Source organism: Tachypleus tridentatus, chromosome 13 (genome assembly GCF_004210375.1).
Source record: "Tachypleus tridentatus isolate NWPU-2018 chromosome 13, ASM421037v1, whole genome shotgun sequence".
In the NCBI taxonomy this organism is placed as follows: Eukaryota; Metazoa; Arthropoda; class Merostomata; order Xiphosura; family Limulidae; genus Tachypleus; species Tachypleus tridentatus.
In genome coordinates, this window is record NC_134837.1 from 270,174,178 (window position 1) to 270,190,643 (window position 16,466).

General features: G+C 35.9%; 1 protein-coding gene across 1 annotated transcript in view; it reads right to left on the reverse strand.

Moving 5' to 3' along the window:
* Positions 1-2,415: 2,415 nt before the first annotated feature.
* The window catches only part of LOC143237624 (developmentally-regulated GTP-binding protein 2-like), a 54,007-nt gene continuing 39,956 nt past the window's right edge, over positions 2,416-16,466 (reverse strand). The window contains exons 11-13 of the mRNA XM_076477085.1: positions 3,020-3,078; positions 2,785-2,838; positions 2,416-2,664 (exon numbers count right to left, since the gene is read on the reverse strand). Of these exons, the coding sequence (XP_076333200.1) occupies positions 2,578-2,664; positions 2,785-2,838; positions 3,020-3,078 (200 nt within the window). The 3' untranslated portion in view covers positions 2,416-2,577. The remainder of the gene's footprint in view (positions 2,665-2,784; positions 2,839-3,019; positions 3,079-16,466) is intronic.

The window sequence follows — 16,466 nt, forward strand, 5'->3', positions numbered from 1 at the left end:
AAGCCATGGTGGGATGGGCTGACCAGTGGATACAGCAATGTTATCCAAGGACAGACCCAATTCATCCAACTGCACCTGGATATGAAGGCCAAAAGGAGCAATGGAAGATCATCTGTTCTGACCAAAAATGGCCTACTGAGTAAGGAAAACACAACCGCCAGTGGGATGCTGTGGTATGTATCGAAGCATACATTAAAAAGAGTTGGAAACGGCAGATGTGCAGAGGAGGTTCATGAGACTCTGTGCATAAGCTCTTAATTGGAGAAGTGCAGAAAGCCCTGGTGATAAATGGGGTCCAGCATCTTCAAGGCTGAGGTCCTGGCAGAAGCCTAGATCAGAGACCCATAGTCTGCTTTTGATTGAATAAAAGCATGATATATCTTTAGCATAGAAAACTGATCCACCCCCTAAGTGGTGGAAGATAGGACATGGAGGATGTTCAGTGCTCTTGTACATTTGACCCGTAGCTGCTTGATGTGTGGTATATTAAAGTCAGCTTACAGTCAAAGATAAGCCCCAAGAACTTTGTCTCAGGGATCACAGGTAGTACAACATCACCAATATGGAGTTCAGGATCAGAGTAAACACTCCATTGGTGGCAAAAATGCATGCCAACGGTTTTAGAGAGAGAGAGAAGTTAAAACTGTTTGCTGTGGTCCACTTCAGTGAATGATTGAGGGCAGCTTGTAGCTGCTGCTCATTAACCATTCTTTATTGTCTTTATTTGAGTGAGGTCTGTCGACCTCCTCGGATTCTGCCCTGCTTCAATTGGGCAGGTCTTTGTTGTTGGAAGAGGATTCCAGTGACTGAGGACATGAACGAAATATAGTTTTAAATCTTGGGGTATGCTGGAATGAATGTTAGGGACAGAGATGGATGTTGACTCATCAACTTTTTTAACCATGGAGTGCAAAAGACTTTCATATGGTTTGATAATGATTCTTTTGGAGGCACAGAGAGATCTGTCTGCACTTCCCCTGTAGTAGTGGAATGAAGTGTACCAGCATACATCCAAGATGAAGTGGTAGACAGCAATTTCCGAGCCTCAGGATAAGTAATATAATCCTCTTCAAATATTGCACCTCTTCTTCTAACCATTTAGGGCAAAAACAAAAGTAGGATGGTTGAGAACCATTGCAATTGTTACAATGAGGGTCCGTTTCACACTCATAGGCATCATGGTCCTTACCACTGCAACAAGCACACATCAAGGAACCACAACACGACGTCTTCGAGTGACCGAACTGTAAACACTGGAAACATCTGAGAGAGTTTGGAATATTTGGCCATACCCTGCAATTAAGATACCTTGCTTTGATCGTGGCAGGTGGACATGGTGATGTAAATGTCAGAATAAGGATATTGGTCGGTGTCATAACTCCATCTCACTGCAGAAACCAGTGAGAATCTCTGACTCTGGGATATCCTTCAAATCCCTCTCAACAATAACTCCTCATGATGAATTCAAAGCAGCATGTGGCATAATCTCAATAGGTATATCCCCAGTTGCCTTTGAATGCAACAGGAGTTCACCGTGTTGAGATGTGGATGTTTCAACCAATATGTCACCAGATCGAATCTTCTTTACTGACTTTGGAGAGCCAGCAAGTCCCTCTAGTCTCTTCTGAATGAAAAAGGGGGACATTTGCCTCAAAGGTTTATCTGAAAATGAATGCAATATAAGAAAATAAGGTACGTGTGTTACAGATGTGGAAGATTGCTCCTCAGAGTCTTCAAGACATGGTCGTTTATCTATGGACTGTTTTATCACTATTTTATTTCAAGAATCCATGATGCCCACTGACACTATACAGTACAATTCCAAATAATGACATTGCAGCAACTTTGTACAACAAAATGTCATCTAAACAATGCTACACATTGTGAAGAAGAACTATGTTTTTAGTTTAGTTTATTCAATATCATAGTATATATGGAAAAACGGCTCGTTTGGGTTGAGAAAATATTTTACATAGAAGAGCGAACAACGTTTCGACCTTCTTCAGTCATCGTCAGGTTCACAAAGAAAGAGGTAACTGACCGGAAGCTGACCGCATGTTTGGAAGGGGTTTTGTCAACCCAAACGAGCCGTTTTTGCATATATATTTCTCGACAAGTGGGTTTTCTCGACATCACTGATCAATATCATAGTGTTGTTGACTGTAAACTGTTGTTCAACACACTAACTGTTATACTGTTTTTAGTTTCTTTACAATCAATGCTATGATATTGAATAAACTAAACAAAAAACAGCCTAACAGTTACTGTTTTAAATAAGTTAAACAGACTGCAACAGTGATTAAATAGTTAATAAAAGGAAGTTTTTTTAACGAGCTTGTATAATGTAACTGTATTATTCCCAGGGATCACGTGATACTGTAAAACTAAACTCGGAATGTTAAAAGATGCTGACCATTGTTTTCAATAACTTTTATTTGAAAATAATGCTTCTCAGCCATAAGTATTTTATTAATGAAGAAGCTGAATTCACAAATAAGTTCTTTATGCTAGAAAATTCAAACAAGTGCATCATAGTTGTATAAGTATATAACAATTTCTTAAGGCTTTGACACCTGGTTATTTCTTAACAATCTGAATAACATCTTCATGGTGAACTACATGTTGAAGTCCGACTCGCTGTGGACTGTACTTGGTACTGGTACCCTGGAATATGACAAGAAATCTTAGTGTTAGAAAGCACTGATAAAGATTCACATATGTTCTTAACCATGATAACCTGGAAATACAGTATATGGGGAACACAAAACTCAAAAAGATACATACCCAAACCAAGGCATACTTGAAAACACTAACGATACTCCGATGGATAGAGTGACACTAAAATACAGAAACACTTATGAATAACTTTCTAAAACCAAAATTTCTAGTACTGAAATACACATTTCTGAACACTATGTCTACAAGAAAGTGTCAAAAAACAGTTCAAAGTAAGACCTGAAAATAGGGTTAAAGCTACCTAGTAAGTGTGAGAAAATAAATTTGCAAACGTAGATCTTACCACATGTTCAATTGTAGATCCTCTTCTCAATATTATACCTTCTTCAAAGTCAGGTGGTTCTAAAAACAAATAAACCTTTATACATTTCCTGAAATACATAACACTCAAATCATGTGTTATGCAAGTTCAACATAACTGAATGTTATTGTATAAACCCAGTCACCAGAAATTCATAATATAAACCTGAACAATACAAATTAAAACCCAACCAACAGAACATTATTATATAAAACAAATCAGAGAGGATCTTTAGGAAAACCCAAGAGTCATTGTAAGGGCCCAATTATCAATTACAACAAACACACCAAAAAACAGTTGTTGCATTTTCAATATATGTATATATGTCTTCTAATTGGAATTACTATTAGACACATCACCCGTATAACCTGCTGCATACAGACAACAAACTCACCATGCTATGGTAAAGCTTTCTCTAAAAGCTCAGTATAGGGATAAAGTGTAATAAAAAGAATAAAAAAACCCTGACAAACAATTATACAAATATATAGAAATGGTTCAATGTTAACATAACTAATTTCAAGAATAAATAAAACAGGATATTGTACCAATTATTTGTCATGTTACTTTGTTATATATATAACAAATATACGAGCACGACATACCTTTAACATTGAACATCGATCTGTTCCCCAACTGGTAGAAGAGAGGTCACAGAGGATGCTCAGTGCTCTTGTGCATTTGACCCGAAGCTGCTTTAAGTGCGGTATAAAGGTCAGCTTACAGTCAAAGATAAGCCCCAAGAACTTGGTCTCAGGGACCACTGGCAGCGAAACTTCACCGATGTGAAGTTCAGGATCAGGATGAATACCCTGTTGGCGGCAAAAGTGCATGCATACGATTTAAGAGAGAGAGAAATTAAAGCCGTTCGCCATAGTCCACTTCAGTACACGATTGAGGGCAGTTTGTAGTTGCCGCTCAATATATCTCATGTTCGACGACTGACATGAGATGTGAAAGTCGTTGGCATACAGCCCATTTGCAACAGTGAGAGGGAGTTGTTCAGTGATGGCATTTATCTTTATACTGAAGAGTGTAACACTCAATACACAGCCTTGAGGGACTCCAAGTTCCTGTACAAAAGAATGGGAAAGTGTCGAACCCACACGAACTTGAAATCTCCTGTCCATTAAATTTTTTTAATAAACATGGGTAAATGGCCACTTAACCCATATGTATGGAGGTCTCGCAAAGCGCCATACCTCCATGTTGTGTCATAAGCCTTCTCAATGTCAGAGAATATGGAAACAAGATGTTGGCATTTGAGAAAGGCTTCTCTGATAGATGTTTCAAATCGAATTAGGTGGTCTGTGGTGGAGTGTTGTTGTCGGAACCCACACTGGGTGGGCGAGAGAAGGTTGTTTGATTCGAGGAACCAAACAAGACGAACATTGACCATCCTTTCTAAGGTCTTACAAAGACAACTCGTCAAAGCAATTGGACGGTAATTTGAAGGAATCTTGGGATCTTTCCCTGGCTAAGAGAAAGGTAGTGGCGCCAGGCATCAGGAAAAAAAACATTCTCCTGCCAGATCCGGTTAAAGATGATCAGAAGGACATCAAGATAGATGGTGCAGCATGTCATAATGAACATCATCAGGTCCAACAGATGTACTGCTAGACCGATGAAGGGTCATTTTCAGTTCCACCAGTGTAAAGGGACAATTATAGTCAAAGAGACAGTCAGTTCAAAAGGAAAGAGGTGAACACTCTGCCCGGTCTTGATGTCCAAGAAGGTGGAGGAACAAGCAGAAGTTCTAGATACCCGCAAAAGCTTTCACCTAGAGGATCAGCGATGTTCGGACAGCATCTACCTTCTGACCATCAAAGAGCAAGATCAAGAGGAGGACAGAATTGTAGTCCCACTGACCTTACGAATTCTGTCCCATATGGAAACTGGTGGTAGAAGATATGCTAGTTGTGAACTTAATCCAAGATTCCTTCTGGCTTTGACGTCTTACCCACGTAGCATGTGCACGGGCCCGTTGGAAAGCGACGCGGTTCAAAAGTGTGGGATATCTACGAAAAGTATCCCAGGCCGTTTTTGAGCCTTCCGTGCCAAGTAGCAAGCAGGATTTCATCACGGACGAGGATATCGTGGAAAACGTGTCGAGGTTTTAGGAATACACTGAGCAGCTGCTTGTGTAATACAGCCAGTTACCGCTGCCACAATGTCGTCTATTGATGGCTGATTTACGATGGCAAGATCAAGTTCTGCGAGAGCAGTGAAAGTGAACCAGTCTGCCTGATCCAGCTTCCACCAGGGCACACGAGTAGGGTGGCATCGACCACGACCAGTCTCAAAAGTATAGGAAAATGATCAGCGCCTAGTGGATTACTGTCAACCCTCCATGAAAAATGGGAGAATAATGAAGGGGAGCAAACCGAGAGATCAATAGCAGTAAAGGACTGTCTAAGTGCATGAAAATAAGTGGAAGAACCAGTATTGAAAAGAGAAAGATTGTGATCAGAGAGCATACGCTCTACAGAGCGACCCCTCCCATCAATAACAGCACTTCCCCAGAGGGGATGATGTCCATTAAAATCCCCCAGAATTAGAAATGGAGACGGCAACTGTTCAACGAGAGCATCAAGGTCTGATTGATCATATGTCTCTCCAGGGGACAGGTAGAGAGAACAAACAGTGATGGTATGACCCAAGGAAACACGGATGGCTACGGCCTCCAAGGGTGTGTTGAGTGACAAAGACAGGGTGAGCACATGCTGATCAAATAATAGTGCCACCCCTCCATGTATTCGTCCATCACACAGCCTGTCATTTCTGTACAGAGAAAACTGCTGAATGGTGACTGTATCAGCAGGTTTGAGAACTGTTTCTTGTAAGGAAAGACAAATAAGATGGTACGAAGCAATCAGTGTTTTGATATCAACCAGTTTAGAACGTAAACCTCGACAATTCCATTGTATCAAGGTGGTCATTTTCAATGACGGGTAGGTGAAGTGGCTGGAGAACCCTTCTGTTTATGACCACGTCTTTTTTCCTGACTGTCCTTAGTCGGAGGATGTCTATCAACCTCCATGGATCCTGCCCTGGGTCAAGTGGGCAGTCTTTGTTAGTGGAAGGGGATTCCAGTGACTGAGGACGCGAATGAATGATTGTTTTGCCTCTTGGAGTGGGAGAAAAAGATGTATCAGAAGAAATTCCTGTATTCGAAACTGAAGGATGTGGATCTTGAGGTTTGTTGGAATGTATGGGAGGAACAGAGATGGGTGTGGAAGTCGATTCATCAATCTTTTTAACCATGGAGGTCAAAAGGCTTTTCATTTGTTTTGAAAACGATTCTCTTGGAGGCACAGAGAGATCTGTCTGCACTCCCACTGTAGTTGTGGAATGAAGTGCAGCAGCATATGTCTGAGATAAAGTGGTGGGCAGCAATTTCCGAGCCTCAGGATAAGTAATGTTACAAGTCGTTTTCAAATGCTGCACCTATTTTTCCTCCAACCATACTGGGCAAGAACGAAAGTAGGAGAGGTGAGAACCATTGCAGTTGATGCAATGTGGGTCCATGCTACATTCATAGGCATCGTGGTCCTTGCCCCCACAACAAGCACATGCCAGGGAACCACGACATGATGTCTTTGAGTGGCTGAATTTCTGACATTGGAAACATCGGAGGGGGTTTGGAATGTATGGCCGTACCTGCAAATGAGATAACCTGCCTTGATGGTGGCAGGTGCACGCTGATGAAGTAAATGTCAAAACGAGGGTATTTGTTGGCAGTGTAACTCCATCTTTGCAAGTGGAGATGCGCCTCACTGCAGAAACACCTTGAGTGGAGAGTCCAGCGAGAATCTCCTGACTCGGGGACGTTCTTCAACTCCCTCTCAACAATAACTCCTCGTGATGAATTCAAAGTAGCATGAGGTGTAACCTCCATAGGTATATACCCAATTGCCTTTAAATTCAAGAGGAGTTTACTGTGTTGGGATGTGGATGTTTCAACCAATATGTCTCCAGATCGAAGCTTCTTTACTGACTTTGGAGAGCCAGCAAGTCCCTCTTGTTCCTTCTGAATAAAAAAGGGGGACAATTGCCCTAAAGGTTTATCTGAAAGAGAATGTAATATAAGAAAATGAGGTTCATGTGTTACAGATGTTGAAGATTGCTGTTCAGTCTTCAAGACGTGGTCGCTTACCCATTGACTGTTTTTTCACTATTTTATTTAAATTTTCTGAAAGAGGATCCATAGGAAAAAAGAAAAATTTCAGTACCAACTGACCCCACCCACCATGGAGCCCTAAGGGGACCCACTACAAAGTCATGCAAGGACAATGCAGCAACACCAGGGTTTCGTGAGCACTATACCCAAACACCAGCATCAGGCACAATGTCCACAACATCCGTTGAGAACTTCCAACACTGGTACTTGGTTGACTCTAGCCCAAGTGGACCAGCCGATTGACCCAAGGGGGGCCACCCAAAGGCTGCCCGTCTACAGGAATTCAAGGCCAAAGTGGTGTGTTAGGGTTGGACCCCTCAACCACCAGGATCCTCTCCTCCCCTTCACGGGTCGCCACGCACGGCAAACACGTGGGTGGATGTTTAGATCCCAGAGAAGGTAACCAGATAGAACAGAACCTTTCCTGGGAGGTCCCCTCACCACGTACAGGAATCCACACCGAGGGGTGTTGAGTCGGGTAAACGAAAAACAGTTAGCTGGTGATAGCATTTCTGAGACCATCATTTGTGAGAAAGCAAAGCAGTTGCATGCTGACCTCCTGAAAAACACCCCTGGAATGAGGGCTGATACAATTGATGCCTTTAAGGCTAGTAGGGGTGGTTTGAAAAATTTAGGAAGAGAAGTGGCATACATAGTGTGGTGAGACATGGGGAGGGTGCTAGTTCTAACAAAGATGCTGCTGATAAATTTGTTAGGGAATTTAAGGACTATGTAGAAGCTGAGGGTTTTATTCCCCAACAAGTGTTCAATTGTGATGAGACAGGCCTCTTTTGGAAGAAAATGCCAAAGAGGACCTACATCACCAAGGAGAAGTCACTGCTAGGGCACAAGCCAATGAAGGGCAGGCTAACTCTATTGTTATGTAGTAATGCAAGTGGGGACTTAAAACTTAAGCCTTTGCTTGAGTACCATTCTGAGAACCCGATGGTTTTTAAGAAATATAATGTCCTGAAAAGTAAACTATATGTCATGTGGAGAGCCAATAGTAAAGATGGGTAACCAGGCAATTTTCTATGGAGTGGGACCATGAAGTGTTTTCCCCAAGTGTAAAGAATAACCTCATGGAAAAACAGTTGCCACTCAAGGCCCTTCTTGTGATGGACAATGCACCTGCTCACCCACCAGGCTAGGAGGAGGATGGGTTGGTGGAGGAGTACAGTTTCATTATGGTGAAACTCTTGCCCCCTAACACGACTCCTCTCATTCAGCCCATGGACCAGCAGGTCATATCAAACTTTAAGAAACTCTACACCAAAGCACTGTTTCAAAGGTGCTTTAAAGTGACCTCTGACACAGAGTTAACCCTCAGAGTTCCAGAGAGTTCTGGAAAAATCACTTTAATATCCTTCATTACTTGAGGACCATGAACTCAGCTTGGAAGAAATTGTGGCCAGACTCAGTAGCAGATAGACTTTCAAGGCTTTGAGGCTGAGCCTGTTGTCAAGGATATTGTCTCACTAGGCAAGTGTATGGGCTTGAATGTGAGTGGTGATGATGTGGAGGAGTTGGTGTAAGACCACAACACTGAGCTCACCACGGAAAAACTCCAAGACCTTCAGAAGCAGCAGCAACAGAAGTCAACTGAGGAAGTGTCTTCAGATGAGGAGGAGGGAAGGGAGGATGTTCCTAGTTCACTAATCAAGTGGGAAATGGAAAAAGTTACAAAGTTTTGTGGAAACTTTCACCCTGACAAAGCTGTAGCAAACTGCAGCATAAACCTTTTCAATGACAATGTCATGCCTTACTTGAGAAACATTTTAAAATGCAGGCAGAAACAAACCTCATTAGACAAGTTTTTAGTGACAAATAGGTCCAGTGAGTCTCAAGCAGGCAAAGAGACAGAAAAGAGAAAGAACCCAAGAATGTCAAATGACTCACCTTCCAAACAATAATAACCCTCCTACTCTCCATGTTCCTCACCACCTTTCACTTACACCATCAGCTCTCCTCAGCACAGGTAAAGTTCAGTTAAATTTTCATTTATTGTTTTTTTTTGTGTTTATAGTTTTTGTGGTTGACTTTATACATGTAAGTATTATTATACAGGTATAAATAAGCAATATTTTTACTTAAAATGCTTCATAATACATAATTTTTGGAGGTCTGTAACAGATTAATTTAATTTACAGTATTTCTTATGGGAAAAATTGATTCAGTTTTTGAACAAATCGGTTTTCAAACAGCCTTCTGGAACAGATTAAGTTCAAAAACCGAGGTACCACTGTATACGTAGTGTGAGATTAGCAGGAAAAGCCAAAAACAAAAGCAGGAAAGAGTAAACCCATAGCCAAAGAAATATTTGGTGTGAAGTTAACTACAACAGAAGTGATAGGCCTAACTTTTAACATTTTCAATCCAGGTATCCTTTACTCTGCAAAGTTTCAGTGTCTTATATCCAAAGTGTTATTAAATTACTTTTGGTTTATGTGTTATACCAATTACTATAGCATAAAATCTTAGGTAATAATCCATATTTTACTTGTATACAAGTTTTTAATTCTACAAGTAATTGTTTTACAAATTCCCCTAGTATGAAACACAATATATTTACTTGAGGCACATTTTCTATTTTTTCTACCACCCCTTGAAAGAGTAAGAAATTAAACACAAACTATTCATTGTATAGTTCAGACAAACCATAATTTTTATAGCCTTCAATTTTATTTGGATAAAGAGCTATCAAGTAGAAAATCATACTTTTCCTGCTACACCCACCTGTCATATCCTCTCTTTGAGGATATATTCCTGGTTTCCTCTTATGTTTAATTATATATCACATGTAACTGACAAAAAGTCGATGTTTTTATCTATCAAATAAATGTATTGCATAATGTTGTGTTTTGGAGAGTGCTCCAGTGGGAAACTTAATAACTAGCTTGGATGAATTTGTAATGGATCTTGTCACATAGTTAAGAAGCCAGAAAAACTGAGAGTTAGAGGAAATTGTCCACATTTTGCATGTTATTAGTTTATGGTTTGGGTGCATTACAACCATTAATATAAAGAAAAGTATGATAATTTGACCTCAACAATTGGGTGAATATTTTTATTTCCCGATTTTCATGTTCATTCTTTACTTAATATTATAAAAATAACTAATGTGTAAAAACTGTGATCTTTTTAGGTTAGCTGAGATTAGATTAGGTATAGTAAATAAGAATAATAAGTTGCATGCAAGCAGAATGGGGTAATGTACTTCAACACAAGCTAAATGTGCTTCACTTTTATTATAAATAGTTGTATACTGTAATGAACTTAAAGCAACTAAGGATAAATGAAATTTCATGTTACAATCTGAAGTCATTTTAGAAAGAAAAAAAGATAACTTAGATTTATTTCTTTACTTTTGACAGTTACCTGGCCTGTCAATTTGATAGATCTCATTTTGAGTAAGCGTAGAGAAAATAAAACACAAAACTAAAAGTTTCACTGAAAAACTAAAGTTTTAAATGTATTTATGATGTCTTATGGATTATACAAAAAGAAATATGTATAGTTGTTGTACATAAAGTTTTAAATGTATTTATGATGTCTTGTGGATTATACAAAAAGAAATATGTATAGTTGTTGTACATAAAGTTTTAAATGTATTTATGATGTCTTGTGGATTATACAAAAAGAAATGTGTATAGTTGTTGTACATAAAGTTTTAAATGTATTTATGATGTCTTGTGGATTATACAAAAAGAAATATGTATAGTTGTTGTACATAAAGTTTTAATGTATTTATGATGTCTTATGGATTATACAAAAAGAAATATGTATAGTTGTTGTACATAAAGTTTTAAATGTATTTATGATGTCTTGTGGATTATACAAAAAGAAATATGTATAGTTGTTGTACATAAAGTTTTAAATGTATTTATGATGCCTTGTGGATTATACAAAAAGAAATATGTATAGTTGTTGTACATAAAGTTTTAAATGTATTTATGATGTCTTGTGGATTACACAAAAAGAAATGTATAGTTGTTGTACATAAAGTTTTAAATGTATTTATGATGTCTTGTGGATTATACAAAAAGAAATATGTATAGTTGTTGTACATAAAGTTTTAAATGTATTTATGATGTCTTGTGGATTATACAAAAAGAAATATGTATAGTTGTTGTACATAAAGTTTTAAATGTATTTATGATGTCTTGTGGATTATACAAAAGAAATATGTATAGTTGTTGTACATAAAGTTTTAAATGTATTTATGATGTCTTGTGGATTATACAAAAAGAAATATGTATAGTTGTTGTACATAAAGTTTTAAATGTATTTATGATGTCTTGTGGATTACACAAAAAGAAATATGTATAGTTGTTGTACATAAAGTTTTAAATGTATTTATGATGTCTTGTGGATTATACAAAAAGAAATGTGTATAGTTGTTGTACATAAAGTTTTAAATGTATTTATGATGTCTTGTGGATTATACAAAAGGAAATGTGTATAGTTGTTGTACAAAAGGAAATTTAAAATAAAAAACATTTTGAATATTCACTTGTAAATTAACTTGACCACAAACTATTGAAAATAAATACTCAATATATTAATAGAGAAACCTGTATTTTAGTTTATTAAAAATAGTTAACCAAAAAATATGATTTTTGCATGTGACTTATAAAGATTGTCATTTTTGTCAAGATATACAATCTATTTAAAACTGACAAGTATTAAATCTATAAAAACTTTTAATAAGTACAAAGAAGTCATGTAATCAGTCAAATTGAACCACAGCGGTAAAAAGAGTTAATATATCACTTGTAAGTATACTATACACAGAATACTACTGTAATAGAAACAGGAAAACGTAGTTCAGTCTGTAAACTGAAACTGTAAACTAATTGAATATGCTTAAGTGGATTTTTGATAAGACGAAGAGAACCACAAAGTGTTTATCATATTCCTATGATATTTACAGTGTAAAGAATTTGTTATACATACAGTTAACTTGCTCCAAGCGTGTGTGTTTGTGTATATATATATTACTTGGTAAACAAGTGGAATGTGTGCTGTTCATTCATTGTTGTATATATCACCAACAACTCACAGACACCTACTGTAGATGAAACCTTAGCCTAACAACACAGTATATATATATATATATATATATTTATACTATAAAGAACTGACATTTCGTGAACTGTAGCATTATACAGATAAAATATTTTTACTGTTTATAAATAGTATAAAGTAAAATGTTGGAGAGAACTACTGACAGTTTATTAAAGAAATAATGACAGGTGGGTTTAGCATGTGTCTCATTTTCTAGTTTATGTCTCTATAAAAGAAATAATGTTGCTGACTAAATATTAATAGCATCTACATCATAATGATTAATATACATTAAATTATGTATTTGTCAAAGAAGTGGTAAATAAACAATTCTTATACTGAAAGAAGTTGAAAGACTTTTTAAAAATATCCTTACAAATATTAATAACTTAAAAGTTACATAACATAAAAAACTGGTTTGTTGATAATGCTAAACTTATTTATAAACAATATTAATTACACTTTGAATACACCTATAAACCTTTCTGACATACATGAGGGTTAAACTCATACGTATAGACAATGTCTGCACCTCTTTGTAATAAATACAGGTTCTTATGGTTATTAGTTTAACCTATATCCAATGCAATAGACACAAGATAAGGTAGTTGTTACTTTAACATAATATCCTGTGTATTAGATACAAGTTCTTATAGTTGTTAGTTTGAACTATATCCTGAGTAACAGACACAAGATAAGGTAGTTGTAGTTTAACCTATAACTAAGGTAATAGATACAAGGTCAGGTAGTTGTTAGTTTAACCTATGTAACAGAAAAAAGGCCAGGTAGTTGTTACTTTCATGTATATCCTGTGTAACAGATACAAGTTCATATAGTTGTAAGTTTAACCTTTATCCTATGTAACAGACATAAGATCAGGTATCACATTACATATCATTCAAAACAGACAACTAAAACTTGTGTCGCACTGCATGTGATACAAAACAAACTGAAACTTGTGTCGCACTGCATGTGATACAAAATATACAACTGAAACTTGTGATGCATTACAGATGATACAAATCTTACAACTAAAACTTCTGTCACATTTTTTACAATACAAAACAGACAATTAAAATTTATGTCACATTACACAGGATGCAACACAGACAATTAAAACTTGTGTCACATTCCATATGATTCAAAACAGACAACTAAAACTTGTGTCACATTACATAAGATACAAAACAGACAACTAAAACTTGTGTCACATTACATAAGATACAAAACAAATAAAACTTGTGTCACATTACATATGATACAAAACAGACAACTGAAACTTGTGTCACATTACATAAGATACAAAACAAATAAAACTTGTGTCACATTACATATCATACAAAACGAACTAAAACACATATATTCCATACGTTACAAAAAACACAACTAAAGCTTGTGTCACATTACAGATGATACACAACAGACAAATAAAAATTGTGCCACATTACATGATACAAAAGAAATAAAACTTCTGATATATGGCACATGATGCACAACAGATAAATAAAACTTCTGTCTCATTACATATGATACAAAACACAACAAGAGGTCGTGTCAACTTATATACGATACAAAACACCCACTAAAACTTGTGTCACATTACACATGATACAAAACAGACAACTAAAACTTGTGTCACATTATACATGATACAAAACAGACAACTAAAACTTGTGTCACATTATACATGATACAAAACAGACAACTAAAACTTGTGTCACATTACACATGATACAACACAGACAATTAAAACTTATGTCACATTACATATGATACAAAACATACAAAAAACTCGTGTCACATTACATATGATACAGAACAGACAACCAAAACTAGTGTCATTTGACACATGATACAAGACACAACTAACTCTCACGTCATATTACATATGGCACACAACAGAGAACGAAAATGTGTCACATTAAATATGATACATAAGAGATAATTAAAACTTGTGTCACTTTAGAAATGATACAAAACAGACAAGTAAAACCTGTGTCACTTTAGGAATGATATAAAACAGACAAGTAAAACATGCATCACTTTAGAAATGATACAAAACAGACAAGTAAAACCTGTGTCACTTTAGGAATGATATAAAACAGACAAGTAAAACATGCATCACTTTAGAAATGATACAAAACAGACAAGTAAAACCTGTGTCACTTTAGGAATGATATAAAACAGACAAGTAAAACATGTGTCATTTTAGGAATGATACAAAACAGACAAGTAAAACCTGTGTCACTTTAGGAATGATATAAAACAGACAAGTAAAACATGCATCACTTTAGAAATGATACAAAACAGACAAGTAAAACCTGTGTCACTTTAGGAATGATATAAAACAGACAAGTAAAACCTGTGTCACTTTAGAAATGATACAAAACAGACAAGTAAAACCTGTGTCACTTTAGGAATGATATAAAACAGACAAGTAAAACTTGTGTCATTTTAGGAATGATACAAAACAGACAAGTAAAACCTGTGTCACTTTAGGAATGATATAAAACAGACAAGTAAAAGATGCATCACTTTAGAAATGATACAAAACAGACAAGTAAAACCTGTGTCACTTTAGGAATGATATAAAACAGACAAGTAAAACCTGTGTCACTTTAGGAATGATACAAAACAGACAAGTAAAACTTGTGTCATTTTAGGAATGATACAAAACAGACAAGTAAAAATTGTGTCACATTACATATGATAAAAACAAATAAAACTTCTATCATATGGCATATCATGCATAACAGATCAATAAAACTTCTGTCACATTACATATGATACCAAACACAACAAAAGGTCATGTCAAATTACATATGATACACAACAAGCAATAGAACTTGTTTCATATTACACGATACAAAAGAGACAACTAAAGCTCGTGTCAGATTACATATGATACCAAACAAACTAAATTAGTGTCACATTAGATATGATACACAGCAGACAACTAAAACCTCAGTCACATTATATGATATAAAACAGACAAAACTTGTGTCAACTTACATACGATACAAACAAACAAAACTTGTGTTACATAACATATGATACAAAACTAAAACTTCTGTCACATTATGCATGATTGAAAACAGAAAAATAAAACTTGTCATGTGCGACACAAAACATACAAATAAAACTTGTCACATTACATATGATACAAAACAGACAATTAAAACTAGTGTCACATAACACGATACCAAACACAATTTAAACTTGTATCACATAACATATTATACACAACAGACAACCAAATATAGTGTCATATTGCACATGATACAAAACAGACAACTAAAACTTGTCATATTATCTATAATACAAAAAACTTCTGTCATATGCATTTTATAATACAAAGAAAATAAAACTTTTGTCACATTACATATCATACAAAACAGAGCTAAAACTCGTATCACATTCTGTACATAACAAAACAAACTAAAACTTGTGTAACATTATAGATGATACAAAATATAAAACTAAAACTTGTGCCACATTATCTATGACACAAAAGAAAACTTCTATCATATGGCATATGATACAAAACAGATAAATAAAACTTTTGTCACTTTACATATGATAAAAAACAAATAAAACTTGTGTCACATTGCACATGATACACAACAGACAAGTAAAACTTGTGACACATTACATATGATACCAAACACAATTAAACCTTGTGTCACATTACATATGATACACAACAGACAACTAAAACTTCTGTTATTAATGTATGATAAAAAATAGACAAGTAAAACAACAGATAAATAAAACTTCTGTCACATTACATATGATAAAAACAAATAAACCTTCTCACATTACATATGATACAAAACACGAAAAAGTCGTGTCACATTACACACGAATCCCAACAAGCAATAACACTTGTTTCAAAACATGCAACTAAAACTTATGTCACATTACATATGATACTAAACTAAACTTGTGTCACATTAGATATAATACACAGGAGACAACTAAAACCTGAGTCACATTACATATGATATAAAAGACACAAAACTCGTGTCAACTTACATAAGATACAAAAACACAACTAAAACTTGTGTGGCATTATAGATGATACAAAAGAAACAATTAAAACTTGTGTCACATTACACATCATACACAACAGACAACTAAAACCTGTGAGATGACAAATGATACAAAACAAACAAAACTTTT